The sequence below is a fragment of the Platichthys flesus genome, chromosome 2 (genome assembly GCF_949316205.1).
Source record: "Platichthys flesus chromosome 2, fPlaFle2.1, whole genome shotgun sequence".
Taxonomy (NCBI): domain Eukaryota; kingdom Metazoa; phylum Chordata; class Actinopteri; order Pleuronectiformes; family Pleuronectidae; genus Platichthys; species Platichthys flesus.
The window spans coordinates 24,372,173-24,383,088 of NC_084946.1; the positions used below are offsets into that span (position 1 = coordinate 24,372,173).

General features: G+C 45.0%; 2 protein-coding genes across 2 annotated transcripts; one reads left to right on the top strand and one right to left on the bottom strand.

Annotated features, from left to right (window-relative positions):
• Window positions 1-3,118: 3,118 nt before the first annotated feature.
• LOC133973918 (olfactory receptor class A-like protein 1) lies at window positions 3,119-4,084 on the bottom strand. The gene has a single exon (XM_062411996.1). It carries the CDS (start codon window positions 4,082-4,084, stop codon window positions 3,119-3,121), a length of 966 nt encoding a protein of 321 aa, XP_062267980.1.
• Window positions 4,085-9,380: 5,296 nt separating this feature from the next.
• LOC133974061 (olfactory receptor class A-like protein 1) lies at window positions 9,381-10,322 on the top strand. The gene has a single exon (XM_062412139.1). The coding sequence runs from the start codon at window positions 9,381-9,383 to the stop codon at window positions 10,320-10,322; it is 942 nt and encodes a 313-aa protein (XP_062268123.1).
• Window positions 10,323-10,916: the final 594 nt, after the last annotated feature.

Sequence of the window (10,916 nt, forward strand, 5' to 3'; positions counted from 1 at the left end):
CCTCATTGAGCTAACCAGCTGGCTCCAACAACATAATCAGAGAATAGTAATAAAAGTGATCGATCTTCTCATTTAATTCCCTGCAAGAAAGGAAAGAAGCTTATTTCCAGCAGTGTCTGAAAACTTTTTTATATTTTGCCGTTACATCAAAATCAAGTTTTCAGAACCAAACTCCAGAACCTGCTGTTTTAATTCCAGGTGCCCTTTTTTCAACAGAGCAGCTTCTAGTCAGTTCTCTCAAGACAGAACAGGTCTAACTTTCGCCCCAGTTGAGTACATTTTCTTCCCACCATCTTGCTCCTCGCTGACGTGCAGCGCAACATTCCAGGCGAGTCGAGACACGTCCGTGCACGCTCCCTGTCCGAGGGAATCAGTTAAACTGGGTGGATGCAGGGAAGTGAGTGACCCACATACAACTCCGGGACTTAAGAGTTGCAGAAAAACGATATAAAGAACACGGGAAACTCAGGTAACCTCCCGGCAGGTTCTCCGAGGTAGAGTTTAGAGCAACAACAGGAATCTTTTCTTTTTATTATTGCTCAGGAGAAAAACTAAACTGGCCCTGGACTGGATTCAAAATGCTTCTGCGATGGCATTTTTCTTTCTGTCCTGCACTTTCAAAATATTGAATAAGTTGATTTACATAAAGGTAAAGCTAATTTCTGTGGCGTTCTCCATCAGTAGCTCCACTCAAACAGGGAATAAATCCTCTAAACAACGCGCCTGAAGAAACATCCCTTTGAAGAAAAAGCAAAGACGCTATCAGCAAACTTAAAAAGGGCTTATTATGGCTGTCATTTCCATAAAATTCAGGGTTTGGAAGTGCCACAGGATGTGCTTATTACTGATGCATTTTCACCACTGTGAAAAATAACTATTTTCCAGTAGCCCCAGTCACTCAAAACGTGACAGAGAAGATTTTTTGATGGGATTAATAACTTTGTTGTAGTTTGGTCAAGAAAAGTAAGATTCAGGGTGACTGGATTCATAGATTATTTTAGAGTGAATCATCCTGGAGTCGTTTACAATAATCACTCGTTCTTTTCTGTACATTACCACATCACTTGTCAACTTTCCCCTTTAATCAGTATAAACAGAACAAATTCCTACTACACGGTGGCTCTTGTGTTGTAGATAATGGTGTAATGGTGTAGAGTTTTCTGCGGGGGAGGAGAGGGTTGTGGCCTAACATGCATTTACTGAGTTTAAAAAAAAAAAGGCTATATTAGGGTGTGGACTGGCTCCGAGGAAGAAAGGGGGCGAGGTTTAAGCCGGCTGCTGCGTTGTCATTGGTGGAACCTGAGGACAAAAATACCTGTACCTGCTGCAGGTAAACAGACTGACATCAGGCACTGCAGGGATGGACTACTCCGGATGGCTCCACGGCTTTTTGTGCACTCCACTGCCAACTACAAGTGTTTGTGGGTTCACAAACAAATGAGTTGGTTCATTTCAGTTGCCGGTTCGATTCTCGTGTTTCCAGATTGTGCATTTGGTGAATCCCACCTTCTGACGCAGGTGAGTTGAGGTTGAATTTATTACGAGTTCTGTCTTATGTGCAGAATTAAGTCTCGGGAGGTGTGGGGGGGGGGTGAATGTGTGAGCTGAAAGTTGGTGGGGATGTGAGAGCCAGGCAGTAACGGTGAGTTGTGTTTCTGTGGGTTTTGGGCTCTACATGTTCGACAGCACCCTGTGTTCACCGGGCTCAAAAGACTCCAGGAGGATGGGAACCAGTGAGAACAGGTCCTGTCTTGTGCAGGGAGAGGCCCGCCTGGCACACCCTGCACGCCCTTCACGCCCTTCACACCCTTCACGCTCGCATTGACAGAGACGGGAGCATGTGCACCGCTGGAACCCGTCTTTCATGTATTTGTGTCTTTTAACTAATCTGCCACATCTCTTCCCCGACAGAAGCTGAGGGAGAGAGCGCGTCAAAGGGAATCATCCACGTCAGGTGTCCCAGCCACTCCTCACCGGCGGCAAGCAAAGCTCTAATCAGACCATCCATGTATTCTATCCTTCATTCCACCGGAGTCTGTGTAATGTGCCAATCAGATTTCAGTGGTGTGAAGAGTAAGACACATGGAATTTGTCATCTGGAGGAAAAACCAACTTACCGTTTAAAGCTTTACTTTTTAAAATAAAGATGAATGTTGCTCTGTGAGAAAACGTATTGGACTCTACTGTCTTTTCATGTCAACCTGGTGTTGTTGAACGGTTCTACACAAGCACAGACCGAGGGACTTGTCCTCACCTGCATTGCGACAGCAGTTGAAAACCGCTGCACTGATTGCACTTAAGAGTTACTGCAGGATCACGGAGTGCTGCCAGCCCCACTTTAAGTCTCTCAGGCTGTCACTCACAGACGTTCTCGTGTCCTCACTCCGTCTTTCTGCCCTTGCCTCGCCGAGACACGGCAATTACATAATCACTCCTGAATTCCCACGTTTCCAAACCCAGTGCAAAGCGTGTTCGTGTCCCTCAAGTCTCCTCGTGTTGCGACTGCACCCGTACAAACATATATTGTCTGAACTGTAATGAGTAATTTTGATTAATGAATTTGTTTTACATCTTTTCCTCTCTAAAAATAAAATGCAGTTTTTAACCAACACCCTGAGGGGAAATTAACCTGTGACATTAGCACGGGACATTTCCAAGATTCTTTTCAAAGCTGTAATTATCTTGAATGGGGGAGCTGGAGATCATTTGACAGGTACACTGGGCCCCGAGTCACCCCCGCTATAATTCATCCACCCAATTAAGGTGGAGGGAAACATAACGAATAAACAAATGAAGCAAGATGGTGCCAGATAAGCAGAGGTTCACACAGAGCAGTGTTAGGTAACAGGGTTGTTATGACAGTTTCCCTGCTTAATTATAGTCAGTGAGACAATAGGTTCCCTCCTGCACACAGGCACAACACGTCATCCCAAGCTACAGGTGATCACAGGTTATTTCTCAATCTGTCACGAGAGTCTCATAAGGGAAATGTTTTTAATAGCTAAGAAGAAAAAGCATCATTGTTATGAGTTACATTACAGATGAAAACATAATTTAACCTGTATAACACACAGACAGAAGGCTCAGGTTTCAGTCTCTATCACCTCCCCTCTGGGCTTCACATGGTAGACAGACTCGTGGCTCTCTCTTGGACTGGCTTCTCCTGCACCACACACCTCAGCCTGCCGTTCACCTTCCTGTTGGATGCAATTATGACCATGGGGCTTAGCGCTGCGTAGAGCGACGAGAAGAATATTCGCAGGTCAGAGATCAGCGAGGACTCCATGGTCTTTCTCACAGTGAGAGTGTACACCCAAAACCCATTATCTACCCCATAGAGGACCACATACAGGCTCACCAGCGCCACCACGGCTTTGGCGGCCCACTGCTCGGCCCCACCGCCCCCTCCACCTCCGCCTCTGCTGCTGCGCAGTCCTTTCACCTGCTGGCTGTGCTTGTAAAGAAACACCAGGATGGTCAGACTGGCAAGGGTCATGAGGGCCATGGGCACCACGTCCCTGCCCACCTGCACTGCCCCGTTGGCTTCTTTGGACAGTTTTGAGGGGAAGCGCACGTAACAGAATTGTACATTAATGCCGTGGTTGGTGATGCTGGAGTTACTCTGTTTGCCAAAGGAGAAGAGAATGGCTGCCGAGCTCATGCAGGTGTTGAGGAGCCAGAGGAAGAAGAACAGCCAGCCCAGATAGCGGGCGACCAAGGCACGGGCGGAGGCCCAGTGTGACCCGGGAGGGGCGATGCTCAGGCACTGGTAGGCGCTCAGGACGAAGGTGAGCCAGATGGAGAGGGAGCGCGACGTCCTGTAGACAAAGATCACAGCTTTACAGCCTGTATCGCTGAAGACGCTGGCCAGGGAGAAGGAGGCCAGGGTCTCCAGCAGACAGCGGACGCCCACCACCAGCAGGTTCACACTGGCCAGATGTAGGACGATGGCGTCTGCTGGAAGGAGCCGGTTCTCCTGGTGCCGCAGCAGGAGGAACGCCAGGATGACTGCAGCGTTACCCGGCACGCCAACGACAGTGAGGGATAGATAGAGCATCCCACGAACAAAGATTTCTGATGACATTCCTGCAGGGACAGAGAGAAGGAAATAAAAGATTCAATCAATAACTACAATTTCACTCAGTAGAGCGCATACCACATAACCCAAGGGCCAACCGTCCCCTTAAATTCAACCAAGCGGAAATCTCACACACTTATAAAGATCCGCTCCCTAAATGTGAAAAAAAAAAAATTTAAATCAAGATCCCCAAAAAAGAAAAATGTTGAAAAACATCTATATATATAAGAAACAATTGCAAAAAATGCCATGAGTATGTGTGTGTGTGTGTGTGTGTGTGTGTGTGTGTGTGTGTAGTAATAATAGTAAAGATACAGACATTTAATAGAAAAGTTTACAAATGCAAATAACTATGATGCAACATGCAATCTAGGCCTTTAGTGGTAGTGCATTCAATCATTTCTTATCTTCATTGAATATTAAATGAAACCTCACATTCAAAATGACATAAGAGAAACAAAAGGTCACCCACTCACCTGCAGGCGAGAGGTCTGAGCTGGACCTTGTCCCCGATCCCTCTCTCCTGAAGCCGTCGACTTGTTTGTGCTCTTATACCTGCAAACAGGTGACGGCTGTTGGATCTGCTTCGTACGGTCCATTGACTTCTCTTCCCTCAGCCTCCAATTACTTGAGATCAATTCAGATGACTGCCTCTGTCCCCTCGCTGGGTTTCACACCGATGGGATAACACAGAGAAAGCTGTGTTTGGATTTACCGACAGGGAGAAACATAGATCCAACCGGAGGACGGAGAAAAAAGGTGTTTATTAACAGATGATATCAATTAGCTTCATGTTTATTCCCCGAAAAAAGAGATTAAAACCATTTCTCAGTGTCACTGTTGCACCAAGTGGAGACTATTGAAAGTTTTTTTTTCCCTCTAATTAAGCACTAAAGTTTTTATTTATTTCTGAAATAAATTTTCGAAACGCCAGCCATTAAAGAGAGCGGCCCGTCAGACACCAACACCACAGTGTCCTCCAGTGGAGAAACCTGACACACAGTAAATCACAGAGGACGTCGGGTGTGATCGATCACCTGCAGTTTCATCTGTAGAGCCCGACAGAGCATCCGATTTATGATTGCGTAATTCATCCGCAGCAATAAAAGTCCTTAAAATGGAAATAAAGCTAAACCGTGAGGATGTTGTGAGGGCGAATCAGTGTGGGTGGGCCGCGTGATTTAACTGCAACATGTCCCCCAGCAGGGGACTCTGTAATGAGTATTAAGACCATTTATCACAGGAGCACGGCGAGACACGTCCTCCACTGAAATTAACAGCAACCTCTCTTGTGATTCTACAATATGACCATAATGAGATTAGCTGCATGTACAATAACCTCATGAGGCCGAGCTCAGTATGTTGGTACCGATAGCGATGCTGGTTCAGTTACCACTTATCTTGCATTTTCACATCTGTACTTTCCACTTTACATAACGGTGCATTGGTTTTATATGTCTGTTTACTTTAGTGGGATTTTGCTGTTATGTGAGCGCCACCAGCCACCCCGCACACGGTCTGTTCAGCCTCCTTACCTCTGGAAGAAGGTACAGGAGCCTCCGTTGCCGCACCACCAGACTCGGAAATAGTTTCATACACCAAGCTGTCAGGAAGCTAAATTCTCTCCCCTCACTCCCCCCAGCCATACCTCTAGTTTGACTGGAGGCTTAAATCCCCCCCAAAAAACTAAAAACACTCAGGACTCTCTTGTACTTCTTGTACTGTTTGCACTTTATGACTTAAATCACTACGTTTACACTTTTAGAACAAGATGGCTGTACAAAAATTCTGTATGTTTACTTCTGCAACAAACTGTCTCTTGTACTGTTTGCACTTTATCACTTAAATCACTACGTTTACACTTTTAGAGAACCTTATGCTGCTGTACTTAAAAAATTCTGTATGTTTACTTAGTATTAGGAAATGTCTTGTATTATCTGTTGTGCCTGTGCACTTTATATGTCTCACTGTGGGAGAGTGGGAAACGTATCAATTCCTTGTATGTTCTGAACATGTAAGAAATTGACAATAAAGCTACTTTACTTTACTTTACTTTACTTTTTACTTTGTGTGTGTTTCAGCAGGATTACGCATAAACTACTGAATGTAATCCTGCAGAACTCGGCGGAAGGATTTAAAATTACTCAAGAAAGAACTTCTCAAACTTTGGTGCTGATCTAAACAAAGAGGTGGATAAAAAATGTTACATTGTTGTTGTTGTTGTTGTTGTTATTTTCAACAATTCCAGAGGGAATCCTTCATGGATCTTTATGAATCATATCAGGTATATTAAGGGGACTGCCATCTATGTGTGAGTGCAATGTGGTGCAGCTCGAGTGAATTTAAGGGGAGGGTTGGGCCTTGGCGGAGGTATGCGCTCTACTGAGTGCGATTCCAGTTTATTAAGTGGATATATGACCTTTAGTTCAGAGGAGGGATCACTCTCTCTGCTGCTCGTCATAGGTCGTTTCTTCTCCTTGTACAAATCAGTGCTTTAAGGACATAGGCTACATCGTATAAAGGCATCGGCAAAAGGAATGAAGGTGCATCCATTGAGCGTTATGAATGAAACCTTTATTTTGTCTGCATGTTTGAATGATATCAGGATACCTAAGTTGTGAAGCGGTGCAGCGGTTAGTTGGCTCACAGCAAGAAGGTTCTTGGTTTGAATCCTGTTTCGACTTCCTCCCACAGTCCAAACACATGCAGGTGGTGTTACTGGAGACTTTCATGGGGGAAAAGGATAAGAAGTTTAAATAATGGACAGATAAGTTGTCTCCCAGTTTGAAGTCAAAAGACAAATCAAATCAAATCACGTTTGCCCCCCTCCTCCTCTTCCTTCTCCTCCTCCTCCTCCCCTCAAATGCAGATGAAGAGAGTGAGGCCTGTCAGCGTCAGAGTGAGCGTCTGCTGAGCCAAAAGCTTCTTAAATAACACATTTTGCTGTGGGACAGCTTAACTGGCACAGTGAGAAGTGAACTGAATATTCTCTCCTCACCAGCCAGAGACGTTTAACATATTTTAAGTAGCAAAAGGTTAAAAAGTGAAATTTCTCTGAGCTCATTTAAGTTGCATATAAACAGCAAACTGGATTGAATATTCTGGTTGTAGTGTCCTAATGTCCGATAATTACAATAATTGTTATTTTTGATTGAATCAGTTATTGAAAATATATACATTTAATTAGCGTAATGTGGGAAAAAACTGTTTACATCTTCCCTTCGTAACAAACTAAATGAATAGTGTCCAGAGGGGGAAGTCTCCTTGCAGCACACTGAACATGATGACTTCCCCTGAGCAGGACATGCTTGAACTTGCCTTTTTAATGAGCTCTCTGAACTTGTAAACATGTTATAAACACACAGGGAAATGACACGTCTCTTGATGCATATCAAACACCAACGCATCTGCTCACAATTTGAATTCTGCCATAAAATAGATGATTCCTGACCGATTCGTTGATTTTTAACTTGACATCCACAGCAGATGCTGCAGTGTACATGTTCCAAAGCTCTGCTCGAGCACGCGTCAGCACTGAGAGTCAAGAACATTAATGAATAATAGCCGCTTGTCCCTGTGCCCCCAATTAGTACAGACACGTTTTGTTATATTGCTAATTGTCTCGCTCCTCTGTGTCTGTTAACACGCTCCCAGGACATGCAGGAGGCAGGGAGCGTGCACTAGAAGCACCAGCTGTGCACGTTAAAGCCTCCTGATGACTCATTCAAGGCATCATCAGGCCCATTGTGCATCAATATTAACCTCACGCTATCGTCTCTGTGGGGGTTGTCTAACTCTTTTTGTTTTTTTGTGTAACTCCACGGGGGAATTAAGCATTATAACAATTCAGAAGACTGACGTGTTGTTTCTCTGTCCAAAGAAACTTAACAGCTGGAGGAAGTTTAGAGTTCACTTATGTTTTTTCGTATTTTATCTCAGTAACTTTTTTATGACTGATGAAAGTTTTCCCAACACTAAAAACTAATCTGAAATGCTGGGTCAGGAGCATCGTGAATCATATTGAAAAAAAAGAGGGGGCTCTACAAACTCACGCCACATTTGTTTGAAAGTTTTAGGTCACACTTGTGCTTCTGCATCCGACTCTAAACTAGAACCCACTCTAATTTATTATACCTATTAAGCTGGTCCTTGAAGTGTGACATAGTTCTCTCCCTTGAAATAAAAGGGAATATTTTCAAGTTAATTAGGATGTCACATAAAAACTGAAAGGCTGGTTCACTTTTTAAGAAACTGTTGCTTCCTGTAATTGTTTCTCCTGTTCACACTGGTCCTGAAAATGTCTCATCCGGACATGTTTCCAGAGTTTGGTCTGAGGATTATTTTGAGAGGGGGGAAATCTGCTGATTCACCTCCGGCACATGTACGGCTCTCTCAGCTTGGACTTGTAACAGCATGTGTGTATATATAGATTTGTGATGTTTCCTTATTGTATTGCTTAAGTTCCTCTCTGCGTTTCTACACTTTCCTGTTGTGACCTTTACCGTTTAAAACCGAAAAGAGTGTTAATCATAGCAGTGGAGGTGATGGAGGGAAAACTCCACAGACCTTGTCCTTTGCAAAACTAAATGTTCCTAAGCTTTTTCCTAAGTTCAGCATTCTGAGTTCATCAAATCAAGTCATTTTTTAAGTACCTGTGTTACAAACCATCTGCTGCAGCTCAGCACAGAAACATTGTCAAGGAAACACAAAGAGGGAATTTCATAATTGAACTGCTGTAGCTGTGGAAGATGCTGGAGTGATTTATTCAACCCAGATGGCTGAAGCCTCGCATCATATTAAAATATGATATGAGGCCATCAAATGAACTTTGCAGAACAAGGACTGCAGATCTTCTCCCCCTCCTCTGTTGAGGAGGAATGATTACAGCATGGAAAAACGTTTCCATGCTGCAAATGTGTGCACCTGATTATTGTTGTATTGGTTTAAGTCAGACTTGAAAAGTTGTGTGTATCCTGCAGTGGTACTGAATTCCCTGGCAGCCCTTGCCCTCTGAGACCATCTCAGATTTAATGTGTTATTTTAATTTGCCAAACTGGGCTGAACTCTGCAATGTTGGCCGATGGTCTCAAGGGGCAATGTAGACTATAAATCGTAATTACACAGGGTATGAAACAGGTAACGCTCAGGCTTCACTTTTCTTCCACGACCTCAGGTGAGCATCATTTGCACTGCGAGAATATCTTGTTCCATCAAGGTTTTTTTGTTTTGTTGCTGCCTGTTTGTAACAGATTTGATTCTCTGTCTACTTTGCCGATCACGACCGCTGCAGGCCTGTGATGTCATGGATCTGTGTGTGACCATCAAAGGTGTCTCCTTCCTCTTGCAAACAGGGATGGGCATCCTGGGGAACGCCGTGGTGCTGCTGGCTTACGGCAACATTATCTACACCGAAACCAAGCTCCTTCCCGTGGACATGATCCTGTGCCACCTGGCCTTTGCCAACCTGATGCTGCTGCTGACCCGCTGCGTCCCTCAGACCATGACCGTGTTCGGGCTGAGGCATCTGCTGAACGACGGGGGCTGCAAGGTGGTGATCTACGCTTACCGCATCGGACGGGCTCTGTCGGTGTGCATCACCTGCATGCTCAGTGTGTTCCAGGCAGTGACCATCGCCCCCGCTGGGCCCCGTTTGTCCAGGTTGAAGCCTGCACTTCCCTCCCTGGTCCTCCCAACCTTTGCAGGGCTGTGGCTCCTCAACATGGCCGTATGCATCGCAGCCCCGTTCTTCTCCATGGCGCCACGTAACGGCACTGTCCCCGCATTTACCCTCAACCTGGGCTTCTGTCATGTGGACTTCAGAGACCACCTGTCCTACGTGATCAACGGGGTGGCTGTCTCCGTGAGGGATTTTGCGTTTGTCGCCCTCATGTTGGGCTCCAGCGGCTACATCCTGGTGCTTCTCCATCACCACAGCCGCAAGGTGAGAGGGATCCGTCGTTCTCACGGCGGTGGATTGGAGACCCGAGCGGCCAAAACGGTGATCACCCTGGTGGTTCTGTACGTGGTCTTCTTCGGGATCGATAACGTGATCTGGATCTACATGCTGACGGTGGCCAAGGTGTTGCCGGTGGTGGCTGACATGAGAGTGTTCTTCTCCTCCTGCTACGCTTCTCTCAGCCCCTACTTCATCATGTCTTCCAACAAGAAGGTCAAGGCCAAGATCATATGTGCATCGGAGCGGGAGCAGCCATCAGCGGACACTCAGGAGTCGAATGACAAATGACTCCACTTCTCTGTCCTGACAGGCTGTTGACGCACCTGCAGGACAGCGGCAGAGTTGTTCTATCAGACGTTATCATTTTGAGCACTTGTGCCCAGATGACTGTCATTTAGCTGAGTGGTGGACCTTTTAGAAAGTAACAAAGACAAGTGTCTGCAGTGTTGTCGTCTCTTGAGTGCACATTTTCATCTGAATCATAAATGCACAGGTGTCTGAACTGAACTCTCTGTAGTTTGTGGTCATTTTCTATGGCAGCAACCAAAAAACACAGAGTTCTCAACGTCAAGCAGCAAAGGCAACATCATCTAGTTTCTTAGTTGTGAGAAGTTGTTGCTTTTCTTTGTATTTATTTGTGACAGAAAGATTGTGCAAAATGCTATTTGAGGAAAGATAAAACCACAAGCACTGACATGTCATTGACAGTGTTTCGGGGAAATTGTGGGTTTTAATGTGTCAAGAATCAGTTTTAGCTTTAAAGTTAGGTACAGTTATTTTCAACCCTTAAAATTTGACTGTTAAATATACATTGATCATCAGGATTTGGAATTTATACATCTGATTACAACACTGACCATGTGAAGGAAAGAAAATGTTCTC